The sequence below is a fragment of the Saccostrea echinata genome, unplaced genomic scaffold, assembly GCF_033153115.1.
Source record: "Saccostrea echinata isolate AGI-Se365-2 ecotype Australia unplaced genomic scaffold, CSIRO_AGI_Sech_v1 ptg000004l, whole genome shotgun sequence".
Lineage (NCBI taxonomy): Eukaryota > Metazoa > Mollusca > Bivalvia > Ostreida > Ostreidae > Saccostrea > Saccostrea echinata.
The window spans coordinates 5,166,957-5,178,578 of NW_026889753.1; the positions used below are offsets into that span (position 1 = coordinate 5,166,957).

Genomic DNA, 11,622 nt, shown 5'->3' on the forward strand with positions numbered 1-11,622 from the left:
GTATCTAGTATCTGTCTCTTTTCTCTGAGATCAACGATTTTCGAAAGATCAAGCTTACAAAGTGATTAGTAGGGTCGACTTAAGGATTTCTGGAAATTGCGTTCCAATGTAGACTAATGGGAAATCGGAATTACCTAAGGTCGAATAGGAATCTTAAAACTCTACCAGATAATGTGGCTGTACATGAAAAGAAAGAATTACACTTTAATGTATAAAGGGTTGACATTAATTTTTTTTTCAGATATTTTAGTTAAATTTCCAATCACAACAAAAAAAGGAATAAGGTGAACATTAAAACTTTTGAAAAACTTAACTATACAATTAAACTTCGGTATCTGGAACACTGATATCTCGGAATATCAGATATGTCAATTTTTTTTTCTATTTGTATTTTAACCTTGATATTTTGAATCCTTTGATATCTGAAAGCATTCTCCAATTTCTCCTTGTCCCATCAAGTTTGAGATAAAGAGGTTAGACTGTATATTGATAACCCTTGAAGTTTGTAATAATATTATATGACAAATCCAAGTTTATGCAGTTCATGTGCATATTAGTTTAGAGTGATGATGTCTCCCCTTCAACAAAGGGAAATATATAATTTTATCCTCTAATTCTTCTTGGCATGTATTCTCAGACAATTGTGTCCATGACTCTTTTTACCTCGTAATCTAGGCATTTTTACTATGTGGATGGATCATCGTAACTGTTATGCACTTTGTCTATGATATTGATGTACAACTTGATTTATTATTATTGTTAGTTATTCACTATAATCTAAAATTGTGTTTTATCCTTAAAAAATGATGATAGAAGTTGTGAAAAAACTAAAATTTTGCTGTTTTAGTTCATCTACTGAGACATATAAGTCCTCTTCAAGTAATTTTAAAGGTCAAATAGGACATGACTGCACATTCGTTTATGATGAGACCCTTATGTCAAATATCATAAACCTTATAATAATAGATGAAAAGTTTTATTCCAGACAGAATTTCAAGGGAAAAAAAAAGGAAATACTCTTTTGTTAAAGGTCACAGTATCTGTGGGTCAAGATAAATACATTATACAATCTGATTAAAATCAGATCTTTGTTATGCTCCAAAATTCTAATAGTCGCTGTACAGTGTTTGTTTCAGAGCATAACAAAGATCTTAGTTTAATCAGATTGATCTATTTTAATGAACGATGCACTCACATGCCAATTTTTGTCATCCTGAATTAATTCAATTCTGAACAGATTTACTAGACGAAACATAATTATTTTTATTATATACCCAACTATTTGTCACTCAGTTTTACTGTTGAATTTTTGCAATTTATGACGGTGTGATCCGACATTCCGGATCACCACACTATGGTTTTCTGAATCCATATCACCCCTCTCTGAAACTGATGATGTAGTACACAGATAAATGACGTTTTTATTCTCGCGCTTCAAAAAGTTCCCAGAAAAAATGGTTTGTTTAATGCATAAAAGTTATGTAATTTATCCAAAAAGTTACCTTTTATTACATTTTGCTAGTTGTAAAGGGGTATATAATAAATTTATCATTATAACAGTAACTTGATCCGAAGAGCCGTATCACGTCTCGTTGACAGGCGCGGATCATCAGATCAAACAAGACGCGAAGCGTCTCGTTTGATCTGATGATCCGCGCCTTCCAACTTGACGTGATACGGCTCTTCGGATCAAGTTACTGTTATAATAATATATATAGACTTAGAGGTCCATGTCAGTGTTGGGTCATGACTGCTATGATGTCACCCATAAGCTAAAGGTTAAAAGTTCTTGCTTTGACAGGCTTTTAGTTAAAAAACTACTATTTGAATCTGAGGTCAAAGGCCAATATCAAATTTTGGTCATAACGCTCCTTATTATATTGTCTTCTGGTGCTAACTTTTCATGTTTGCAAATTATGGGTATAATTCTCACTTAGAAGAAAGTTACTGGGTGTATGCAGATGCATAAGAAAAACAAGAAGAATTTAGAGTAAATGATATGTCCCCTTCTTCAAAGGGAAATATTATTACCCGTATTATGAATTAGTTATGTTACAATTTCGTATGATTTTTTTTTTAAATCTTTACATTTGATTTTTAAAAAGCCTTGAAATGAGAGAATATCAAAGAAAATTTCAGTGGAGACTAAATATTTTGAAGACCTCTCACTTTTATGTTTTGAAGGATTGCTACCACTGGTTTCCTAAATCTGTCGGACCTTTACACTGAGGAGGAGGTTGCTACGTTTTCCCTGTCTGACTCGCCCCAGCAAGACAGACGACACAGTCAGTATGGGGACCTACCCCCCAGACTGGCTGTCAGTCCCTCCCTAATGATTGAAATGCTCTCAGGCCTATACTATGTCACGTAAGTGATTTCTTTGAAGTGGACTTCAAAGGACATTGATCTTTTAATTATCCCAAAGGGATTCTAGATAAAATTTCAAAATTAATTTCGTTTCATCTGAAACAATCTAGTGTGTTAAAGTAGGATCAATTCAACTTAAGTCGTAGATGTGTTTATGCGTTTGTATTTTAAGGGAAGATAACTCTAACATACTTGAGTAAAAATTTGTTTTCTGTCAATAGGTTTAATAGCCAGCCATCTTTAGGACTAAAAGCTATTTATGATCTTCATCACAGAGCCAGCTATGAACTGTATGCAGATGTTTTACTGGTTAGTTCATAAAATGACATTATCTATAGGGATTTCAGAAAATAGGATCATATCTAGAATTTGAACTCTTTAATTAATGATACATTTGACTGTACAAAATGTAATACATGTATATGGTAAAAAGAAACTATTATTTAGACATCCTTTTTCTTGGCATAATGAAGACCTATATTTAATATATACCTGTGTTTGATTAAGTCAGGGACTCAGGTAGTGTTTAATCATTGATTTTTTTTTGTCACTGTTGTTTTGTAGGTGACAAATGCAATGACCAATAGTCTGCAGTCTGTGGTGTCTAGTTCCAGTGACAGTCTGCGAGGAATGATGGCCGTCACTCCGTCTACATCAGCTCACTCCATCTCCAAATCAGCCATCACTAACGCTTCATTTAGAGCCAAAAAATTGCCAGGTAAAAAAAAAATATTGTGTACAAGTACTATAGGGAACCAAGATTCTAAAACATTGTGTGGAAATTTTATACAATGTACTTTTCTGTTTCCTTATTTGTAGGCAATTTTCCTTTTGATAGATGCTAAATAGCTGCATAAATATACATTATACTTTTGTCAGTGTGAGCAAGTGTATATAATGATATGATCAGATAATTGGTTGACTGATGTTGAAATAAACTGTATTTATGAGGTAAACCGTGAAATTATTAGTCATTTGTTCTGAAATAATAAATAATCATTTCCAAATCATTTGCTTCTAGATGATATCAGCATAGTTCAGGATGAAGACACAGCCAAATTGGCAACCATTGATGAAGACACCCAGGAAGTTGTCTCCCCTAGGGCAGCACCTAAAGCCTCCAAGTTCAACCTGGCCAAAGCAATTCTCAAGGGGGATAAGTCCAAACCAAAGGAACCGAAGAAAGAGGCACCAGAGCACAAAACCACTATGTCAAATGGAGATGCACCGGATTCGGTTCATGTCGCTGTTGTTAAAAACAACTCAAGAATTGTTGTGGACAACTTTGAGATGCAGTCCTTTAACCGAAAAAATTCTGATCTTGAAAACAGTGAAGATAAAACTGTGTCATCTCCCCTGATACCCAAACCACATTCTACCAGCAGCATAGGGAAAGATATGAAGACCAAGCTCCAAGATCACACGCGCAATCCCTCAGGCTCCTCTGTTAATTCAGATAACTATAGCACAAATTTATAGGCATGCTTATAGAACATGAATTGTTATCTAATTAACACTGACTTTTTATTCTTAGGGTAATGAGAATATATTTTTGAAGGGAAAACATAGGGTTATATTTTTGGTTTGTTTAATGTGATTAATGAATGTGATGATTCTTTTATAGTTTTTATATTGTGTATGTTAGTAGTTTTTCCTTGATCTTTTGTCCATTTGTGAACTTAAAATTTTCATGCACCGAATCTTTACAATTAAAAGAAGCTTTGAAAATGCTTCATAAATCCCCCTAACCATTAGTAACTTATTTATGTCCTGTATGAAAGATGGATACTTCTTGTTAAGGAGAATGACATAAATTCTTTTCTTCTAACTGGAAATTTACTTATAGATCAAGGTGCTTCTGTATATGCTATAACTGTCTTTCATTACACCTGTACTTATAATATGGCATTCCACAATGTGATACTAGTCCAGTTCTGAACAGACAAGTACATATGCACTCATACTACATGTAAGTATGAATACATGTACAGTCAACCTACTTTAGAGTGAAATTCATTCTAATGGTCATCTGATGAAGAATTAGCCAATTGAGGGTATTTGTAAGCATCCTAGATTGATCAGGATGTTCATCATGCCTGTGTTTTCCTGTGGGGGCAGTTACGGGCTAGCTCAGTGGGGTACAGGTTTAACCACTAATGCCTTTTTAGGAATAAAGTTTCTGAAACTACCTCTTTTCATGGCTTTTACATATGCAATACACTAACCATTCAGAGCATTCTACAGGAGATATTGTAATGTTTACTTGATTGAAGAAATTCATTGTTTGTATATTTGTTTCTTTAAATGCAGAGTGGCCAGTGTGCATGTTTTATAATGAATGAATTCCACAGGGTTCATAAAAAAGAATAATATTTCAATATGGTAATAAATCTAGTCACCAGTTTCGTTTAAAAGTAAGAGATTACCAAAAACATGAATATTAGAAATATGTGTTTAGTTAGGGTGGTGGCTTAACAATTTTAGAGATTTTTATATATATACATGTACATACACCACTTTACAGTTGGGTTTTTTTAAGACAATGTACAGAAATATCATACATATTATATAAATGTAGGATAGAGATTAAACAGGATGCACTACTCCTGTGTTCTAATATCCATTCTTTAGATTTCTACTGTAGACTAGCTGAATCCGTGTGTTACAGATCTGTTCCAGTGGTTTTAAAGTTACTCTGCACAAGAAATGTTTCTATTGTCTCAGCAACATATTTTTTGTCTCTTGCTTATCCTTAATTTGTCTCAGTAGATTTTAACTCACAAACAAGAATATTCCCATGCTCTAAGTGTGATCACATTTCAGATAAACAAGAGGTTTGATTGACTTCTAAATCTTCCAGACATATGGGTTTCATATTATTCTACAGATGTGATTCGTGTTTTTCTTCAAGGGGTGGCATAAGAGATGTCTAAAGAACTAGGTTTTGTGTGTGGCACACTACTTTTCTTCTATATGTGTATGTTCAAGTTTGAACAAAATTCAGTCATTTTTGTTTCTGCTAAGTTGTACATGTAGTACCAAGATTTAAGTAAAAAAAAAAACAAAAACAAGTAGGCAAGAAAGAAAATAGAGTAAAATTTGTAAAATTAATAACACTGAAATTAAAAATGTACATTTTATGTCATACTTCTCTAGGAGGAAATTCACTTATTTTTAAAAACTTTAAATACTGGGGTAAGAGGCAATGTTAGAGTTAAAAATGCATAATATTATGCTGTTGTTTTTAGTCAAATAAATCTTTGATAATCACTGATTTTCATTGAGATATAATTTTCATTTATGAATCTTTTGTTTAAAACAGACTTGTAGCTTATATGCTTGACATCTGAAATAAGAGATAAGAATACTTGTGATTGATAATGATGATGTATGTATATTTCTTGTTGACACATAAAGAAAATTGGTGATTCACAATGTCTGAAGATAAACTTTTTATTGTTAGTTTAGTCAGAGGCATAAATACCAGTAAATGTTATTTATGTTTCTAGTTTACTGTAAAGTTTGTAGATCTTTCAAATTAAGATTAAATTGTTTTCTTTATATGTACAAAAGAATATTTAATAAATTATTATAAATTATTGAACATATTAAATTTTATTGACTATTGTGAACTAAGACTGGAGCAAACCCTTCAAAAATGGGTTTGGCTTACATATCATACTATATACACAAAATAAAATTAAATATCAGACTAGAAAATATGTGTATGTTCACTTGTAAATGTGCATTCCTCTTAGTAATGACAGTCAGCAGGCATTCAGCGGTCCCCACCACCATTTGATCCACCACTTGTTTCTGGAGTAGGCTCAGGATCAGATGGTATGGTTGGAGGCTTGGGAGGGGGTGACATCATTAAAGGGTGGTGTGCTGGTGACATCATCAGAGAGTGATATGCTGGTGAGATCATCAAAGGGTCATCTGTTGTGGGTATAAAATGTTTGACATAAGTACAGGCATATGAAAGTAAAAAAGTGAGCATCAGTTATAATTTTATGACACAAATACCCAGTGCGCATTTTTATTGATCCATTGTGCTAATTTTATAAAGAATACTGCTGTAATTGTATCCATTGAATAATTTATAAAGGTATGAATATATATAATGAATAATATCTATTCTGATCATGATTTTTTACATAAATTTACAGTTACAATTTATATGGTTTACCATGAGCTCTGGGTAAACTTGGAAGAGGGGGTGGAGACATTCTGTCAATAACTATGTATCTCTCTGGGTAAATTCTGCTGGGAGCAGGACATGGACAGCATGGTGAAGCAATAGAGGGGAGGAAATTTCCAATGGGTATTGTCTTAGTGACTCCTACTAAGGGGATTTCACCCAGCATGGTCCGTGATCTGCCCTCATAGCTACCAAGCACTGTTGGAGTCAGGGTGCAAACCAAAGCAGCAGTGATCAACAAGATACCATGTGACATGGTGCCTGAAAATATCTTGAATTATTCAAAACAAGTAACAAATAAGAACAAAAATATACCATGGGTACATGTTCTTACAATGGAAAACTGTCAGTGCAATAGTTAACCGGGTATTCTAGCTCTTATGTGAATAGTACTGGTATTTCTCACAGCAATTTTATAAAAACTTTCTTTTTTGAAAACTTTAGAAGATGACATCCCTGCAATAGCAGTGTGCCTCATGAACATCTTTTGGATAAAAATGACTAAGTTCAACAACTGGTATTTTTCTCATAAATTGTCAAAAATCAAAATCCAAGTACATCTCTGATGTACATGTATGTACTGTACAATAGATCGGCAAAATAAAAATTTACTGTCTTGAAATCTAGGAGTATTTATCCATACAAATAATGTATCCTTTTGGCAGCCACTCACCCACCATTTTCACTATTTCTATAACTTGATTTTTCCTACACAAAACCCAGTTAAAAATACAATTTTCTAAAGAATTCCTATGAATTATAAGCTCATATGAGTTGAAACTCAGAAAGCATAAATGTTGGTAATTCATACAGTGTTTTTTTTTTTCTTACTTTTTGGTAAATGGACCATATTTGAAAAATCCCCTTGGCCAATATTAGTTAAACATGTAATAGAGTATAAATAAGCCTTGGGGCTTTCATTGGTATAAATAAAAATTAGAGATGGGGGAAATCCTTTTACAAAGAGATGTGCTTAAACTTTGAAGGAACCAACAATCAGATTTCACCAGAGTTGGACTCTAGCATAAAGCACATTAGTAATAAACTGAAGATCTAAATTGTTCAAGACATATTCCTGGGGTGTGGTGACAAAGTCATTTTAAAAATTTAAAACTTTCATATTTTTTTATGCTGATAAGACTAAAGATCAATAATTGATACATTTAAGGCCTTGGGGAGTGACATTGAAAATATTTCTAACAAAACTACATATAATTAAAAGACCTCAATGTACAAATCAGTAATGCTAATTTAAGGCATATATGTTATGTAATAAAATTTAAGTGAAACTTAAAGAATTTTGCTACCTAGCAATTTGAAAAAAAATTAAACTGCATGGAGTATATTTCAACGTTATTAAATATGTTGTATTAATTATAATAAATTAATAATGAAAGTATAATTTGTAATTTACATACCTTGCTTATTGATTTATGAATTAAAAAGAGACTAAATTTTCCATCCTAAGTGTTTTTATATTCATTTAAAATGTTTTTTGTCACGATTTTCTGAAAGGAAATTAGGAAAATGTCTTGCTGGATCACAGGGGAGGTCAATTTTAACAATGTTGTTTGAACTTTTTGTTTTGTAGGTGTTTATTTTTATGGCACTAGGAAATGTGTCATTTGGATGCCATTGTCCACAAAATGTATGACAAGCACATTTAATATAAAACCATTTCCTGCATGATAGCAAATTTCCAATACTGAAAAAAATGTCTGCCACATAAAAATTAAATGTAAAACAGTACATGTATTACAATATACAGATACTTGTAGAGTCTAATGCACTGTATGGATAATGTACTGGTAGTTATGCCCTCAGTTCTGGATACAAGCTTTCTATAGGTGACCAGTCTTTCTACAGGTTTCTAGAAAGGGAGGTGCCTGGAGGATCTGGGAAGAGTGTCCCTTCCCATAAATCATTATTTTTTAAATGGGTTCCATTTTGAGTAGTTCCTCTGCATTCTAAAAGCAGTATCACTTTCAAACTGATTGATAAATTGTTGTGATTTTACACCTTTTGTAAGATTATTTTACTGATATAAGATGTCACCATATGCATTGGCATTTACTTGGCAATAACTCAGGGTCATTTTTTTTTTGCCCTTAAAGGGGGGGGGGCAATCACACCCAACTACCCCCTTGGCAACGACATTGTTCTAAAATGCTTTTCTGGCCTTGTGTGTCTGTTTTGCCAAGTTTCTTTGTCACAATTAAATTTGGTCTAAAAACTCAATGAAAATCCAACTGTTCATGGTAGCTCAGTTGGTAGAGCGCTCACTTCGTGATCAGGAGGTCGTGAGTTCGAATCTTGGCCGCGACTGACCTAAGTTGATAAAAAATGGGTAGCAACTGTTCCTTCACCATGCACTTTGCGGGTCCTTCGGATGAGACCTTAAAAACCGAGGCCCAGTGTCACGGCAGACATTAGCACGATAAAAATCCCTCAATGCTCAATGGCCCTGAGTGCCGAGTAAAGGTTAAAATTTGAAGCCCTTCACCGGTACATGGTGACATCTCTATATGAGTAAAAAAATTCTCGAATGGGATATAAAACTACATACAATCAATCAATGAAAATCCAGTCACACAGTAACAATGCATGGGGAAAATAATGAAGGATTGTGACAGGGGTCATTATAATGACATAATTTTGTGAAAATAGGTAACATGTTTTTTTCCTATCTCAATATCTCAACAAGTAATAATCTTCAATGTCACTAAATTGCACTGTGACATTGAAAAAAGTGTGAGACTCAGAGGCAAAGTTCAAGACATTTCCCAACCTGAATTGACCAGTTGCCTCCCCTTTTTAGCTCACCTGCACCAAAGACTCGAGTTAGTTTTCTGATTGAAGTTTGTCTGGCATCTGTCCATCCATCTGTCTGTCTAGCTGTCTCTGTAGTGTAGATTCAAACTGTTTAAATCATGACCCCAGGGGATAAGATGGGGCAACAATGAACAATCAAATTTTTGTTTATGAATATTAGGAAACATCTTTAAAAATTTTCTTCTCAAGTACAGCGAAGCAATGATTAGTCATATTAAATGGAAGCATTCTCAGGTAGTGTAGATTCAAGTTCCTTCAATTAAAATCATGACCCCAGGGGGTAGGGTGGGGCCACAATGGGCAATCAAATGTATACATACTAAGTAGGAATATGTAGGGAAAAGGATTTAAAATTCTTCTTATCAAGAAAAGCAAAGCCATGTAGACATTTCTTTATAAAAACATCCTCAGATAGTGTAGATTGAAGTTTGTTCTGACCTCTTGACCTTGGAGTTTGACCTGCTTTTGTAAAACTTTAAACTTTTAAATGGTTGATGCCAGGACTTTTATATTCCATGTGTACTTGTTGTAACAAGACATTTCTTTGGGACTCAACATTTCTGACCTTGACCTCAGAGATTGACCTACTTTTGTAAAACTTTAACTTAGCCATAACTTTTGAATGGTTGGCGCTAAATCCCATGGAAAAGTGAACTGCCTATATAGGCAGTTATGAAGCAGTTCTTTAGCAGTTTTACAAATTTCAAGCAGTTAATTTCTAACAGTTTCAGACAGTTGGGCTTTTACTGCTCTTTTATAACTGCCAGAGCTTTAGGGGTAAACAGTTTTCCTAAGCAGTTTTTAAGCAGTTATTAGTTTCCCTAGCAGTTATATCACAGCTGCCAATGCTTGGTAAGAAGACAGTTTTCCTAAGCAGTTTTGTAAGCAGTAATTAGCAGCTTCTTTAGTTTTTTGATTGGGATCGAGAGTAATTTCAAAGTTGGGCTCAGTGATCAGTAAATATACCCAACAGGAACCATGCATACAAGTCTGACCGCCAAAATTCAACTTTTAATATTATCTTTATATTCAAAAACTACTACATCAGGGTTCGAAATTCACTATATACAACTCGCAAAACGCGAGTTAGAATTCCCAAATTGCGAGTTAAAAATTAAGTAACTCGCAAAAACTTGCGAGTTGATTTTTTTTTTGCATTGAAACTGTATCAAAAATATATAATATGACAGAACAAAATGCTTTCGATTTAAATCAGTAATTTAACTAAAAATCACACTGTAGTTGTATTTTGTGTATTGTACAGTAGTTACTTTTTCCTTAAGTTACATGTATTTAATTTATATAAATTTAACTTTATATGAAGATTGCGAGTAGTCTTACAAAATTGCGAGTTCACTTTCTTGGTACTCGCAATTATTTGCGAGTTGTAATTTTAGGGAGTTTCTAACCCTGCTACATGAAAAGAAATCTCTTGCTGTGGCCTTCTAATCAACACTGAGATTTATCTACATTTTGTCAATTAACAAATGTTCATTTTCAGTTCTACATTAATTCAATATACTGTAGATTCCTTATTTTTCACGAGTACTTATTAATGTCTCTTTCATGTCAAATCACGAGAACAATAATTCATGAGTGGATGGTTGATCAAGGGATTTTATAATTGATTTCAGCACCATAAAAATAAAAGTGAGAAATTTTATTTCGCGAGTGGTGCGTCTCGCGTAATTACACGATAATTAATTCCTCGCATATATTTAGGAATCTACAGTATCCAATTAAACTAGAAACAAAAGACATGACAGAGTCTGACACATCTGTTTCATACTTGGATGTATACTGAAAAAGACATTGACTGCAAACTAACAACTAAACTTTACGATAAACATGATGACTTCAACTTTTCTACTATCAACTTTCCTTATTTAAGTAGCAATATACCACTATATAACCTGCACATGGAGTTTATGTCTGAAAATGTCTCAGACAGAGAGATGAGTCTCATGCAAGAGCATGTTCTACATACAATCAATTTCTAAAATGAGACAGGCTACTGACAAATAAGTTAATGATACAAGGATATCAACAATCTTGTTTGCAATTAACATTTTGCAAATTCTCTGGTGATACAATGACTGTTTGCAAATATAGTCTATCATTAATTCGAATGATGACAGATGTCTTTCATAAGAATTTTTAAGGTTCGTCTTCTCATTTTCAAACCAGCAGTCTAACACCTTAATAAAGGATAAGCAAAGCAA

The 11,622-nt window shown here is 33.3% G+C and overlaps 2 protein-coding genes across 2 annotated transcripts in view; one reads left to right on the forward strand and one right to left on the reverse strand.

Moving 5' to 3' along the window:
* The window catches only part of LOC133179061 (hyccin-like), a 52,346-nt gene extending 46,379 nt beyond the window's left edge, over positions 1–5,967 (forward strand). Inside the window, exons 9-12 of the mRNA XM_061313759.1 lie at positions 2,185–2,367; positions 2,589–2,676; positions 2,932–3,085; positions 3,389–5,967. Of these exons, the coding sequence (XP_061169743.1) occupies positions 2,185–2,367; positions 2,589–2,676; positions 2,932–3,085; positions 3,389–3,846 (883 nt within the window). The 3' untranslated portion in view covers positions 3,847–5,967. The remainder of the gene's footprint in view (positions 1–2,184; positions 2,368–2,588; positions 2,677–2,931; positions 3,086–3,388) is intronic.
* Positions 5,968–6,011: 44 nt separating this feature from the next.
* LOC133179416 (uncharacterized) lies at positions 6,012–8,064 on the reverse strand. The gene is made up of 3 exons (XM_061314178.1): positions 7,987–8,064; positions 6,557–6,829; positions 6,012–6,306 (listed from the first exon to the last, which is right to left on the reverse strand). Exons 2-3 carry the CDS (start codon positions 6,822–6,824, stop codon positions 6,146–6,148), a joined length of 429 nt encoding a protein of 142 aa, XP_061170162.1. The 5' UTR covers positions 6,825–6,829; positions 7,987–8,064; the 3' UTR covers positions 6,012–6,145.
* Between the last annotated feature and the right edge of the window lie 3,558 nt (positions 8,065–11,622).

Bases quoted from the DNA above. Each gene is read 5' to 3' on its own strand.
- LOC133179416 (XM_061314178.1), bottom strand. From the start codon at position 6,824: ATGTCACATGGTATCTTGTTGATCACTGCTGCTTTGGTTTGCACCCTG. The intron at 6,307-6,556 runs GTAAACCATATA...TACCCACAACAG, and splicing joins AAGTTTACCCAGAGCTCATG to ATGACCCTTTGATGATCTCA.